The sequence below is a fragment of the Camelina sativa genome, chromosome 17, assembly GCF_030686135.1.
Source record: "Camelina sativa cultivar CO46 ecotype springtype chromosome 17, ASM3068613v1".
NCBI lineage: Eukaryota > Viridiplantae > Streptophyta > Magnoliopsida > Brassicales > Brassicaceae > Camelina > Camelina sativa.
In genome coordinates, this window is record NC_141896.1 from 14,855,007 (window position 1) to 14,866,001 (window position 10,995).

At 36.3% G+C, this 10,995-nt stretch overlaps 1 protein-coding gene, 1 long non-coding RNA gene and 2 pseudogenes across 4 annotated transcripts; all 4 read right to left on the reverse strand.

Annotated features, from left to right (window-relative positions):
* Window positions 1-824: 824 nt before the first annotated feature.
* On the reverse strand, window positions 825-2,753 carry LOC104757753 (tryptophan aminotransferase-related protein 4-like; annotated as a pseudogene). The gene is made up of 5 exons (XR_015587032.1): window positions 2,340-2,753; window positions 1,937-2,236; window positions 1,561-1,859; window positions 1,204-1,483; window positions 825-1,118 (listed from the first exon to the last, which is right to left on the reverse strand). The product of XR_015587032.1 is annotated as a tryptophan aminotransferase-related protein 4-like (transcript).
* Window positions 2,743-5,371, reverse strand: LOC147923752 (putative S-adenosylmethionine carrier 2, chloroplastic; annotated as a pseudogene). The gene is made up of 12 exons (XR_015587033.1): window positions 5,303-5,371; window positions 5,165-5,219; window positions 4,793-4,894; window positions 4,602-4,683; window positions 4,431-4,505; window positions 4,241-4,331; window positions 3,968-4,021; window positions 3,791-3,886; window positions 3,566-3,655; window positions 3,364-3,477; window positions 3,163-3,243; window positions 2,743-3,064 (listed from the first exon to the last, which is right to left on the reverse strand). The product of XR_015587033.1 is annotated as a putative S-adenosylmethionine carrier 2, chloroplastic (transcript).
* Window positions 5,372-6,980: 1,609 nt separating this feature from the next.
* LOC147923753 (uncharacterized) lies at window positions 6,981-7,716 on the reverse strand. The gene is made up of 2 exons (XR_015585649.1): window positions 7,661-7,716; window positions 6,981-7,584 (listed from the first exon to the last, which is right to left on the reverse strand). It is a non-coding gene; the product is annotated as an uncharacterized LOC147923753 (long non-coding RNA).
* Window positions 7,717-7,794: 78 nt separating this feature from the next.
* LOC147923754 (uncharacterized) lies at window positions 7,795-10,650 on the reverse strand. Its single transcript, XM_087496537.1, has 4 exons — window positions 10,367-10,650; window positions 10,233-10,269; window positions 9,739-10,128; window positions 7,795-7,836 (listed from the first exon to the last, which is right to left on the reverse strand). The coding sequence occupies exons 1-4, from the start codon at window positions 10,648-10,650 to the stop codon at window positions 7,795-7,797; spliced, it is 753 nt and encodes a 250-aa protein (XP_087352663.1).
* Window positions 10,651-10,995: the final 345 nt, after the last annotated feature.

Sequence of the window (10,995 nt, forward strand, 5' to 3'; positions counted from 1 at the left end):
ACCCTAATCCTTCTCTCGCGTTGACCCTCCGATCACAGTTTCACCGCACCATTTGATAAGGACTGAGTTACAGTTCCCAATCACCTATCACACTGTAACAGAGTCGCAGCTCTGATCTAACAAACTCACACAATTCTGATCACGCAGGATGAAGTTTACAATACTACTCTTATCTCTATTTATACTCTACTTGTTCTCATTCTTCTTTTTAGCTCCTCACATGTGCCTCTCATGTGCTTATCACCCTACAAAGGAAATCGATTGTGGGAACAACAAAAGCCTTCAAAATCTTTTCCATAAGCAACAACATCGCATTGTTCACATCCTATGTATCGTAATTCTTTCGTAAGCATTCTACCTTACAGGACGAGACCACTCATGAACTTCTTAAAGCTAACACATAGGATGCTTTGGGTGGCTGTGGCATCATGGCACTCGCTTATGTTTCTGCAGCTTCCATAATCATACCACATATAGAAGGAACAAAATGGTTGTTCACAACCGTTCTTTCTATCTCTACCGTGATGCTGGGAGGTCTGTTTGCGTTTATGACCTATAAACTGATCTGACACTGGTTGAGGAAGAGGGCATATATCATATATTGATATTTGTTATAGATATGTTTTCTTCTTTGACAAACATACCCATAAGTTTTGCCTCTGACTGGGTAGCCGCTGGTACTGACGGCTATTACTTCTACTGACCAATGGTTTTAAGTCTGGTAATACCTACATTTTAGAAAACACTTGCGTCTTTTAATTAGGTTTCTTGTACAACTTTGCTTGTTCTTGTATCATTCTTGTAATTAGGGTTTGGATTACGAATTTAAAGCAAGAAATAAAATGCACATATGGTTTATTATTGGTTTACCCTAGGCTTTTTAATTAAAGAGGCCTAAAATACACTGAAGTTTTCAGATGGAACAGTTTCCTGGGAGACTAACTTCTTCAACATAGCAATAAGCTGATCAAAGTCGTCCTGTGATCTGATGAGACTCAATCTCACAAACCTTTCCTCCGATCCAAACACTTTGCCATTGCGTCCTGTTATCTTCGCCGCTCTGAAAATCTCATAGCAGTTTGTGTCTTCTGGTCTCTCACACTTCACCCATGCATAAGCTTTCAAATGAAAAACAAACACATAATTATCAGTTTAAATAGCACCAAACCAAAAGTCTGTCTTGCATTACAAGAAAAAACTTACAGGAGTAAAGTCTCTGACTTTCTTGAAATAGTTGCAATACTCAGGTTTGATTGTCTGGAGCGAGAAACGGGTGGACATGGAGAAGATCTTGTTCAGTGTCTCCCATCTTTTCTTCAAAGTTCCATAGCCAAAATGGAATATCTCATCGCCTCCATCGCCAACTATTACTTTGAGCAACTTCAGGACATGAAGCTGTGTATCTCTTGAAACACCGATACTAGTTAAACTTATATATCTTTTCATTTTTTCATAAACAGCTTTGTCCTTTACCAATCCCCACCTGCATCAACAAAAACCTTGTGAGTACAGTCTAAAGCTTTGTTTAGAGTGCTAGGAAAGCAAAAGTTTCTCAATCACCCGAATCTTGAGCCGGCATGACCAGTAGTCTTGGAGAGACTAAACAGGCTCAAATCTCCATCAACTGGATGTGTAATAGGTGAGAAATAAGGCCAGTAGTAAGCATAATCATGAACTGTTTTTACATTAGGACCATCAAGAACCGCTCTTTTCAGCTTCCCATCTGGATTATTCGGAGATGTCACTACCTCTATAACTTGTGTGATATTATCATTATGCTCGCTCTGCTTCCACGCAGACGCATCTCCTTCAAACCTGAGATGTGCTGAATCAAAGAACTCTGCTTGGGCCTTGTACATCTGCATACACAGACAGATTAGACTAAGAATTCAAAAAACTTCAAGTTTTAGGAAGAGGTTAAGGCCGGCTTACTTACAGTGTAGTATGGAATAGAAGTCAGAAGCCTTGCAGGTGATGATACTGATGAGTTTGTCAAAGACAAGGCATGGACAGCTGCTGCAAGCAATTGTGTGGATCCACATCCAAAGATTACAAATCTGTCATCTGTAACAGCGTTTCCCACTACACTATGCAGTTTTCTAATGACCTTTTCGAGCTCTCGAGACACATGTGTCCCATCTTGATAATTATAACTCATCCTGTGCCATCCGAGACCAAAACTGCACTGCTCTCGGCTTGTCGCATCCAGAAAGGCTCCAAGAACAAAGGGTCTCCTCTTCAAATTAATTAAAAAAAAACAACAAATTCAATACATAATTTTACAATTTAGTTTGGTCATAATGGATCAAAATGAAGATGAGATGAAAAGTTGTGCATACGAGTTAGCATCGACAGGGCAATCTTTGAGAAGAACGGAGCAATCTTTGCCTGTGTAGCAATTGTTGCACTCACAAGGAGGTTTCTGGCCATCAAGACACCAAGACCATCCACGTAAGCTCTCCCGTGTCCTGAGCATGAAACAGAGGCTGCAGTTTCAGCTTCGACCGCAGCTTTATTGGTCCACGTTGGATTCCATGTGGTTGAACTATAATAAAGAATATGAATGATGAATACGATATTCAAGATGATTGACACCGTAAGAAGTAGCTTCTTCAGCATCATCTTTACTTAAACCTGCAAAAACTTATACTTCAAACTGTTTGTATGCTCATATATAAATATCACAACTATTTCAGCTACAAGTATAATACGTAAGCTTATAACGTCCACACAAAGTTGAAGTTTCAGTAAGTAGCCAGTTTTAGATTTGACTTAAAATAAAACTAACATGTTGAAGTTGATTAAACAAAAGAGGACGACAATTTTTCTAGGAAAGAAAAAATTAGAGAATCAAGCAAAGATACGTAAAGAATCTAAATACTTCATATTCATCAAAACATCAAAAGACAAGAATGATGTAGAACTGACAACACAAGTAGAATCTAACTGTTTAAGAATTGTGACTCTTTTGGCTTCTCTCTGAAAGAATCTGCTTTGTCTTTTCCAAAACACCGAAGAATATTGAACCTCCAATACCTATCCACAATACCCTTGGACCCATTCCCTATACACAAATTCTCAAACTATTCAACAACTTTGCACAAACATGAGAAACTGTGTATTCCTAAAATAGAATGGTAAAGAGCAGAATCTTGGTTTCACCTTCCACAAAGCTGACGACCCTTCTTCTCTTATTATTGTCTTAACGCAGTCTGCAACTCCTTTATACTGAGTTCCTGCACCCTGCCAAAATTCAAAACGAAAAGGTCAGTACTACTTACTGGAGATTCTTATTATCCTGTGAGATGAATCTAAGAAGAACATGTTCTTTCGTTATTTTGTGTACTCATCGTTTTGACATACCTGAACCATTAATCTGGTTTTGATTACATCAAGAGGAGTGGTCAAAACACCAGTGACAGCACCAGCAAAAGCACCAAGCATTGCATTCTCTGGATCATTTAGATCTCTCCTTGCCTGTTCTAAACAATATGGATATCTCATTGTCATTAGTCTGCAAAAACAGATGTTCTTTCATTTTATGATTGTAGCAACAAAAACTTACAGCCAACTTGTATCCAATCCGTAACTGCTCATAAACACAAAACTGGAGTGCGTCAAAAGGCAAATCTCGCAATAAAAAGGATCCATAACCCTGCATGTTTAGGAACATATGATTGAAACATTCATGGTGATTTTATTGTCTGTTCATGTTAAACAATGTGATGATTTGAGCTACGTCGTAAATAGTAAAACGCTAGAATAATATATCAAGAAGTAACAGATATACCGCATACATGCCTCCAAAGCCCTCCTTGGCTATAATAAGGCGAACAGCATCAGGGGCCGAAGCAAATTGACCAGTTTGTATTCGCTGTTTGACAACCTGTTGATATTTCCATTAGGCTATACATTTTTATAGCCAAGACACAAGAATAAGCAGAGAAACAAGAAGGAAGAGACTTACTTCTGTCGGTACCCGAACGATAGATGAAACAGCACCTCCTAAAGCACCTGCAGCCTGATTGAGTTTACATAACTCGCTAAGACATATATCATTTTCTAACATAGCATAGCTAGATTCTAAGGTCTTCTGCTTCAAATCAGTAAGTTTCAAAACTAAATGGTAGCAAGACTAATGTATTCATTTTCTCTCTACCAAGATATAAGACACTTTCGAGGGAAATTGTCTAGCAGACGAACAAACACTTAAAATCAAAATCAGGGAAATGACACATACCAAATGTGCAACCGCACTAAGATTCTCGGGTAAAACCTTCAGAAGCTTCTGTTTGGTTGGTTCATATACACCGAAAAATAGAGCCGAAGCACTACACATAAAAAAGAAACATTGTTCATCTAAAGCAATAAATCACATTTTAAAGTGTATGCAGTTCTTTTCCTTCATCAATTTTTGACTACATACTTACGGTAAGACACCAACAGGTTTCCACCAGACCAGAGTATAGTCCCTTCCATATTATCTTTCCCCCATCCCGAGCTGCCTAAAACATGTCAAACCTCTATAGTTAGTCGCGGTAAGTCAATCATCGGTTTGCTTATGTTGGATCATAACACAAATTGATTCGAGGAGAAACTACCTGCACTCGAGTTTTGATTGTATCAATCGGGTATAGAGCAGCTTCCACCACAACACAGCTAACCCTCCTGTTATCAAAGACTCTGCAAACAAGATCTAACTCTTACTCTATATACAAATACAATCATTCATTAACTTGAAGAAAAAAGCGGCTGGCTATATCAGTAAAAACACAGACACGTGCAACCATACCATAAATAACACGCAAGAAATGGCCTGGATCATCTTGTCTAACACAGATTGAACTACAACTATTGATCTGTTTCTTCATAGGACTCTTGAATGCCAACGTCTCTACAAGTAATATAAACATGACCAATCAATATATTGCTCTGAAATTGATTCGCTTTAGAGAAGAAAGATATCAAATTTCAATCTTTTTTTTTTTTTGATGCAATGTTGTGTTGATAACCACAACTACAAAAAGGGGGTTTATGAACAAGTTTCAAAAACAACAATGTCTCCAAAAAAAATCCAACCTTTTTAACACTAAACGTAACCAAAATGATCATAGAGTGGGACATTTATTGGAACAATGGTTGATTTAAAAGTAGAAACTTTTACCAGGCATAGCTGTCCGAGATTGATCTACGCTACTGGAAACAGTGTCACCGTCCATCTAAAACCATTAGAAGAAACAAAAGAATCAAATGAAGCTGAAGAAGAAGATCACATATTGAGTAGCAGATTAAAAAATCATACGTTAGATTAGAAGACGAAGATCTAAAACTAAGTGTGAGAGTGTAAAGCGAGGGTAGATCAACAAAATCCAGAGCTTTCGTCATAAACCTTTCATCTAAAAAGAACTTACTATTCAAACCGAACCGGACTGGCCGGTTCGGCCGGTCAAACCAATTTTTTGGGTGTTTTAGATAATTTTTAGATAAATTAAATTATGTAAAAAAAAGATCTCATATCACCAATATTCGAAATGTGTTTTTTTAATACAAATCTTCTACAAAATAAATTGAAAGATTGTGTTATTTTGACCAGAAAAAAAAAAATACAAAGATTTTTGTATTAGACAATAGGGAAAAATGCCAAACAAAATCTCAAGTTATTTTTATTTAGACATTTAATACCCAATGGTTTTCGGTTGGAATAAAAATACCTGATATGTTAAATTAGTGTCAAATAAAACCTTATTTTTTAAAGATTGATTGAATCGAATATACGACTTAGCAGACGTTAACTTGGGTGACGGAATGCTAAACCGGTTTAGTTTTTAGTCACACATTTTCGTAAATAGATATATATGATATGTTTACTAAACTAAACGATTATGTTAAAGTAGTCTACCGGAATATGGTATATTTACAACATCAGAATGCCGGTTTCGAACCCTACCAACAACACTTTTTTTTGTTTTTTTTTTTTTTTTTTAACGCCGATGTCATCGCCTCAACTGCCGGAAACAAGCAAAAGTCAACCGTTCCGTTGAATTCACAACCACTGGTTAACAGAGCTCCGTTGAATTCACAACCACCGGTTACCAAGTCTGCTGCTCCGTCGAAGTCGCAGCCATCAATTAACGATCCGTCGAAGTCGCAGCCACCAATAACGTTCCCTATCCAGATCTGCTGCTGACTTATTTGAATTTACCAGAAAAGCCTCTATATGAAGCTTCAGACCATAGCAGCATCCATCGTTATCATCAATCTAGGAAGAATGTTTCCGATCCATCGATTTGGCAGCTGTCGTATCAACCTATGAATCTCATCGCCATTTTCATAGCAACTCCAGCTCTGGCAATGTTGAAAAAAAAAATCTTAGAACAAAAAAAAATTCGAGGTTCAGGAAAAAAAAAAACAAAATCGAAAAGCATCCAGGGATGCAGGTTGAACCCACGTTAGGATGATCATAGAACAAACCCTTCACCACTAGACTACTATTTAGACAAACACGTTTATTCATGTAACCCTATTATATATATCTGTTTAAAAACGTGTGATTAAAACTTAACCCGGTTTAGCGATTCCGTTACCCAAGTAAACGTCTGTTAAGTCGTATGTTCGATCCAACCAATCTTTAAAATACAAAGTTTTATTTGACACTAATTTAATATATGAGGTATTTTTATTTCAACCGAAAACCATTGGGTATTAAACGTCTAAATAAAATAACTAGAGGTTTTTTTTGGCATTTTTCCCTTAGAAAATAACGATGACAAGCTATTTCCCCTCTATGCACATAGTTCCATCGAAGCATGTAAGCGGCCCAAATCCATAACCTTATTTTTTTGTCAACTGTCCATAACCTGGTAAAAAAGTCGAAAAATCCCCCAACTATCTTTTATTTGAATATTTAATATTGGAAGAAAAATACCTCATTTATTTATTTTTAGTCACTTTTTAATTCTTAGCAGATTCTCATCAACGATTTAACAGCCGTTACCGGCATTACATAAACAATAAACGCCGTTAAAATTTTATATATAGAGTTTCTATTTACAAAAGCAATGTTTATTGGAATAGTCTGTGGTATAAGTGGGTTTTTCCCTTGAGGGTAATAGGTTCGAACAATCTCTTAGACGATTTTTTTTTATTTTCTTCGTTTTTTTTGCTGATAATTGAGGAGCAAATAAAACTAAAACCCTAAATCCAGATTTCAGATCCTCTTTGTCTCTCCACCTCAAGCTTCTGACGCTCTTTCCTAGTTAAGTGGCATGATTGGGTGTTATGTTTCAATATGGAAAGCCACAACGGAAGAATCAATCTACATGAGAGACGGAAGACTGCAACTTGAGGTGGACGAACTCTAGCCGCCGCCACGAGTCTCATCGCCTCCGTTATTTTCTGGGTATTCTTCACGTTGTCGATCCGTTAACAACTCATGGATTTCAGATCGAATTCAAAGTGAAACTCAATGATTGAAACGAATAATAGCGAATTGGTTTCAAGGTGGCTATCAAAGAGATGAGTCTGAGCCTGAAACCGATATAGAATTCGAAGGAGACAACAAGAGCCAAGAGGTCGAGATCAAACCTGTCATTTTTGTTTGGGGGAAGAGAATTAAAACCAGAGTCAATAAAAAAAACCATTATCGGGGAACTCGTCGAACCTGTGACCTTCGAGGGAAATAAAATAACGCCTCTTATAACACGAGACTATTCCAATAAAACTGGTCAAATATAAATAGAAACTCTATATATATAGTTTAACACGCAGAGATAAAATTTTAACGGGGTTTATTGTTTAAGTAACGCCGGTAACGGCTGTTAAATCGTTGATGAGAATCTGCTAACAATAAAAAAGTTGAAGTATTTTTAGACCAAACAAAAATAAATGAGGTATTTTTCTTCCAATAAAAAAATAAAGTATTAAACGTCCAAATAAAAAATAGATGTGGTATTTTTCGGCTTTTTTCCCTTTAACAAAATAGTCATTAAAACATTAATTAACAAAGAACAAAAATTATGTTCATAATCAAAATTGAGGATTTATATATAACAATAAAACAAATGACCTGGACTATCAGCGATTGTCAATTTTACACAAGATTCTAATTTTCAAAGAATAAAATCTTACTAACTCACCAGATCATGACATTTGTCAATTTTAAAAAGTACTAACTCACTAGATCGTGACAAGTGTCAATTTTACACAAATTTCTAATTTAAAAAGAAAAAATCTTTAAAAAAAATTACTAATCATAAAATAAATTATAAAGATAATCTTACGATAAAGATACATGTAGTTCCTAAAAGAAATCCTTCTACAATAATTATATTTATACAAAAACAATCCTATGTTATATTGAATAAATGTCCTAATCTTAAAAGAAAAAAGAATCTTATTATATAAAATTGGGTTTTCAAAGCTAGTGATTAACAAGATCATGACACATGTCAAGTATACTGAAGAGATGTTGACATATGTCAAAAATTATTATTTTACAAAACAGCTAATTAAGAAAATAACATTAAATCTACATAAAAATTACATGTTTATATCTTAAAAATATTCCTAAATCAAAAAGAAAAATTAAAAAACTAATCTAGATATTTTCCATTGTACGCTAATTATATTATATCTTTTTCTCAATTAGATTTTAATATGTATAAACAAAAAAAATAATTCATTAAGCATGTATATTATTATTAATCAATAAATAGTGAATAACAAATTTAAAAAGAATAACATAAGTTATGTCATAAGAAATTATTATTTTTGAAACGTAATAGTACAGCTAATTAAGAAAATAACATTATATTTACATAAAAATTATGTTTGTGAAATGACCTTAGTGCAGTGACCATTGGTAAGTCCAATTGTGGAAGGCACCATCACTCCAGGGATCGACCTCCCGTTCTTTACGAATGTATGGATTTGGCTAATGGACCGGCCTGTTGTGGCCCTGATGTTGACCATTGGTAAGCTTTGATCTTTGATTTTTTTCTGATATAATTTTGCCGATCTATTATGTGGGTCTTTGATTTGTGTGGGTTCTTCAATGGAAGCTATCAGATGCAATGAAATGGAATCGAAGTATATAAAGCCAGCTAATTCAATCGAGGATGGAGACACTGATGGAGATTGCAAAAGTGATTTTACAGTTAGTAGCATTATAAGTTTGGAAGATAAGTCGGTGACTGATGTTTCTGGTCAAAATCTAGAGTTTTCTCTTCTGAATAATGTTGATGAATCCGGTACTGAAACAAGAGCTGCTTGATCGAGTAATTGAGAAGCGATTTTCAAATTTGGGAAGTTGGAATGGTAAACATTTTTAAAATTGGTTTCAAACAGGATTTATGTGGTTTTCTATCGGATTTGGTTAGTAAATCGTTTAAACCCAGGTATATGAGAAATATATGAGAACTTTTGATTCGGGTAGAAATAAGTTGAGAATTTACGATTCGAGAATATATGAGACGAGATCATAGTTTTAAGTAGTTTGGTACAATGTGATACTTCTGAGGAGTAAATAGGTCGTCGATCCTTAACGTGATTATGACATATGTCATGTTTGGATTGCTTATAAAGTTTTTTTTTGTATATTTGAATTATCTAAGACATATATATACCAACGTGATTATAATTTTCAAATTTAAATTTTTATTATGTTTTTTTTCAACCAAACATAAATAAATTAAAAGAAAACTCCACGATTGCTGCCCAAACACGAGGATAAGAATTTACAAAAGTAGATTCAGAAACTAAAGGTCTTGAAGACCGAGCAAGACAATCCGCCCTGATATTGGAATCTCGAGAGATCCTGGTTAGGGTGAAGGAAGGGAAGGATGTTCTGAGCAGTGAGAATTCCTCCAACAGGTTCATAAAGGCGGACCAATCATCCGGCGTCTGCACCATCGCAACTAGCTCTGCACACTCGATCTCAAAAACTTGACAAGCAACTCCGGCCACCAGTAGAGACTCCATAGCCCAGATCAAAGCTTGTAATTCCGCATGTAAAGGAGTAGGACCGCGTCTAAGACTCCGTGCTCCCAAAAGAAGCGTCGAATCTTCACCATTACAACACCACCAGCCCAGACCTTGAAAAGGGTCGGTACCTTTCCATGAACCATCAACCTGACAACGGGGAAAAGAACCCCTATCCTCCATTAAAAGTGGAGGATTCAGATAAAATTCTCTGAATAAGATTTGGCCTCCTCCCACAATAATTTATCATTAACCGCTTGATTTAAGATATCAATTGGCTCCATCTCTAGCCTGAAAAACATTTTTATTCCTATCTTTCCAAATTGACCATAAAATCCAGGAGAGACGAGAAGCTATATCAGGAACCTCGGATTGGGAAGAAGTTCACCAGAAAATAAAGTCTAAATTCGCATAGATGGAAGCGTATGGAAAACCCCCCGGGTCCAGCACCACTGAAGACATCTCCCATATACTTCGCGATCGAGGACACTCAAAGAGAGCATGATTTATAGTTTCTGACACAGAGGCATAACGCTTGCACAAAGTATCACAACGTACACCCCGATACGCAAGCCGTTCCACAACAGGAAGAGTACCCGAGGCAATCTGCCAGAAGAAGTGTTGAATCTTTGGGGGAACGTCTAGTTTCCAAGCCTGAGCCCGCAAAGCCATATACGTCGGCCCATACTCAACTTCCGTAATTAATTCCTGGGCTAGCGGATACCTTGATTTTACGAGTACCTCCCGGACTTAGTAAAGTGCCATAATAATCAATCCGGTTGATGAGTTTTACTGACCACCATACTCCGAATAAGTGGTATATCCACCGGATCGAAGAACTCCTCAAGGATAGGCAATGCTAATCCTTTGTAACTGGATTAATTAAATGGTTGACCATCAAGCTTGGGAGAAACAACTTCCCCCAACCGTTTGCTGGTCTTGGACGAATATCCGGTAACCACGGATCTCGCCAAACTGAAATAGAGCAGTCAGAACCTACCGCCCAATTTTTATTAT

Bases quoted from the DNA above. Each gene is read 5' to 3' on its own strand.
- LOC147923754 (XM_087496537.1), bottom strand. From the start codon at position 10,650: ATGGCTTTGCGGGCTCAGGCTTGGAAACTAGACGTTCCCCCAAAGATT. The intron at 10,270-10,366 runs GTGAACTTCTTC...AATGTTTTTCAG, and splicing joins AATTTAGACTTTATTTTCTG to GCTAGAGATGGAGCCAATTG. The intron at 7,837-9,738 runs GTAAATTCTTAT...TATTGTTAGCAG, and splicing joins TAGTTTCTGAATCTACTTTT to ATTCTCATCAACGATTTAAC.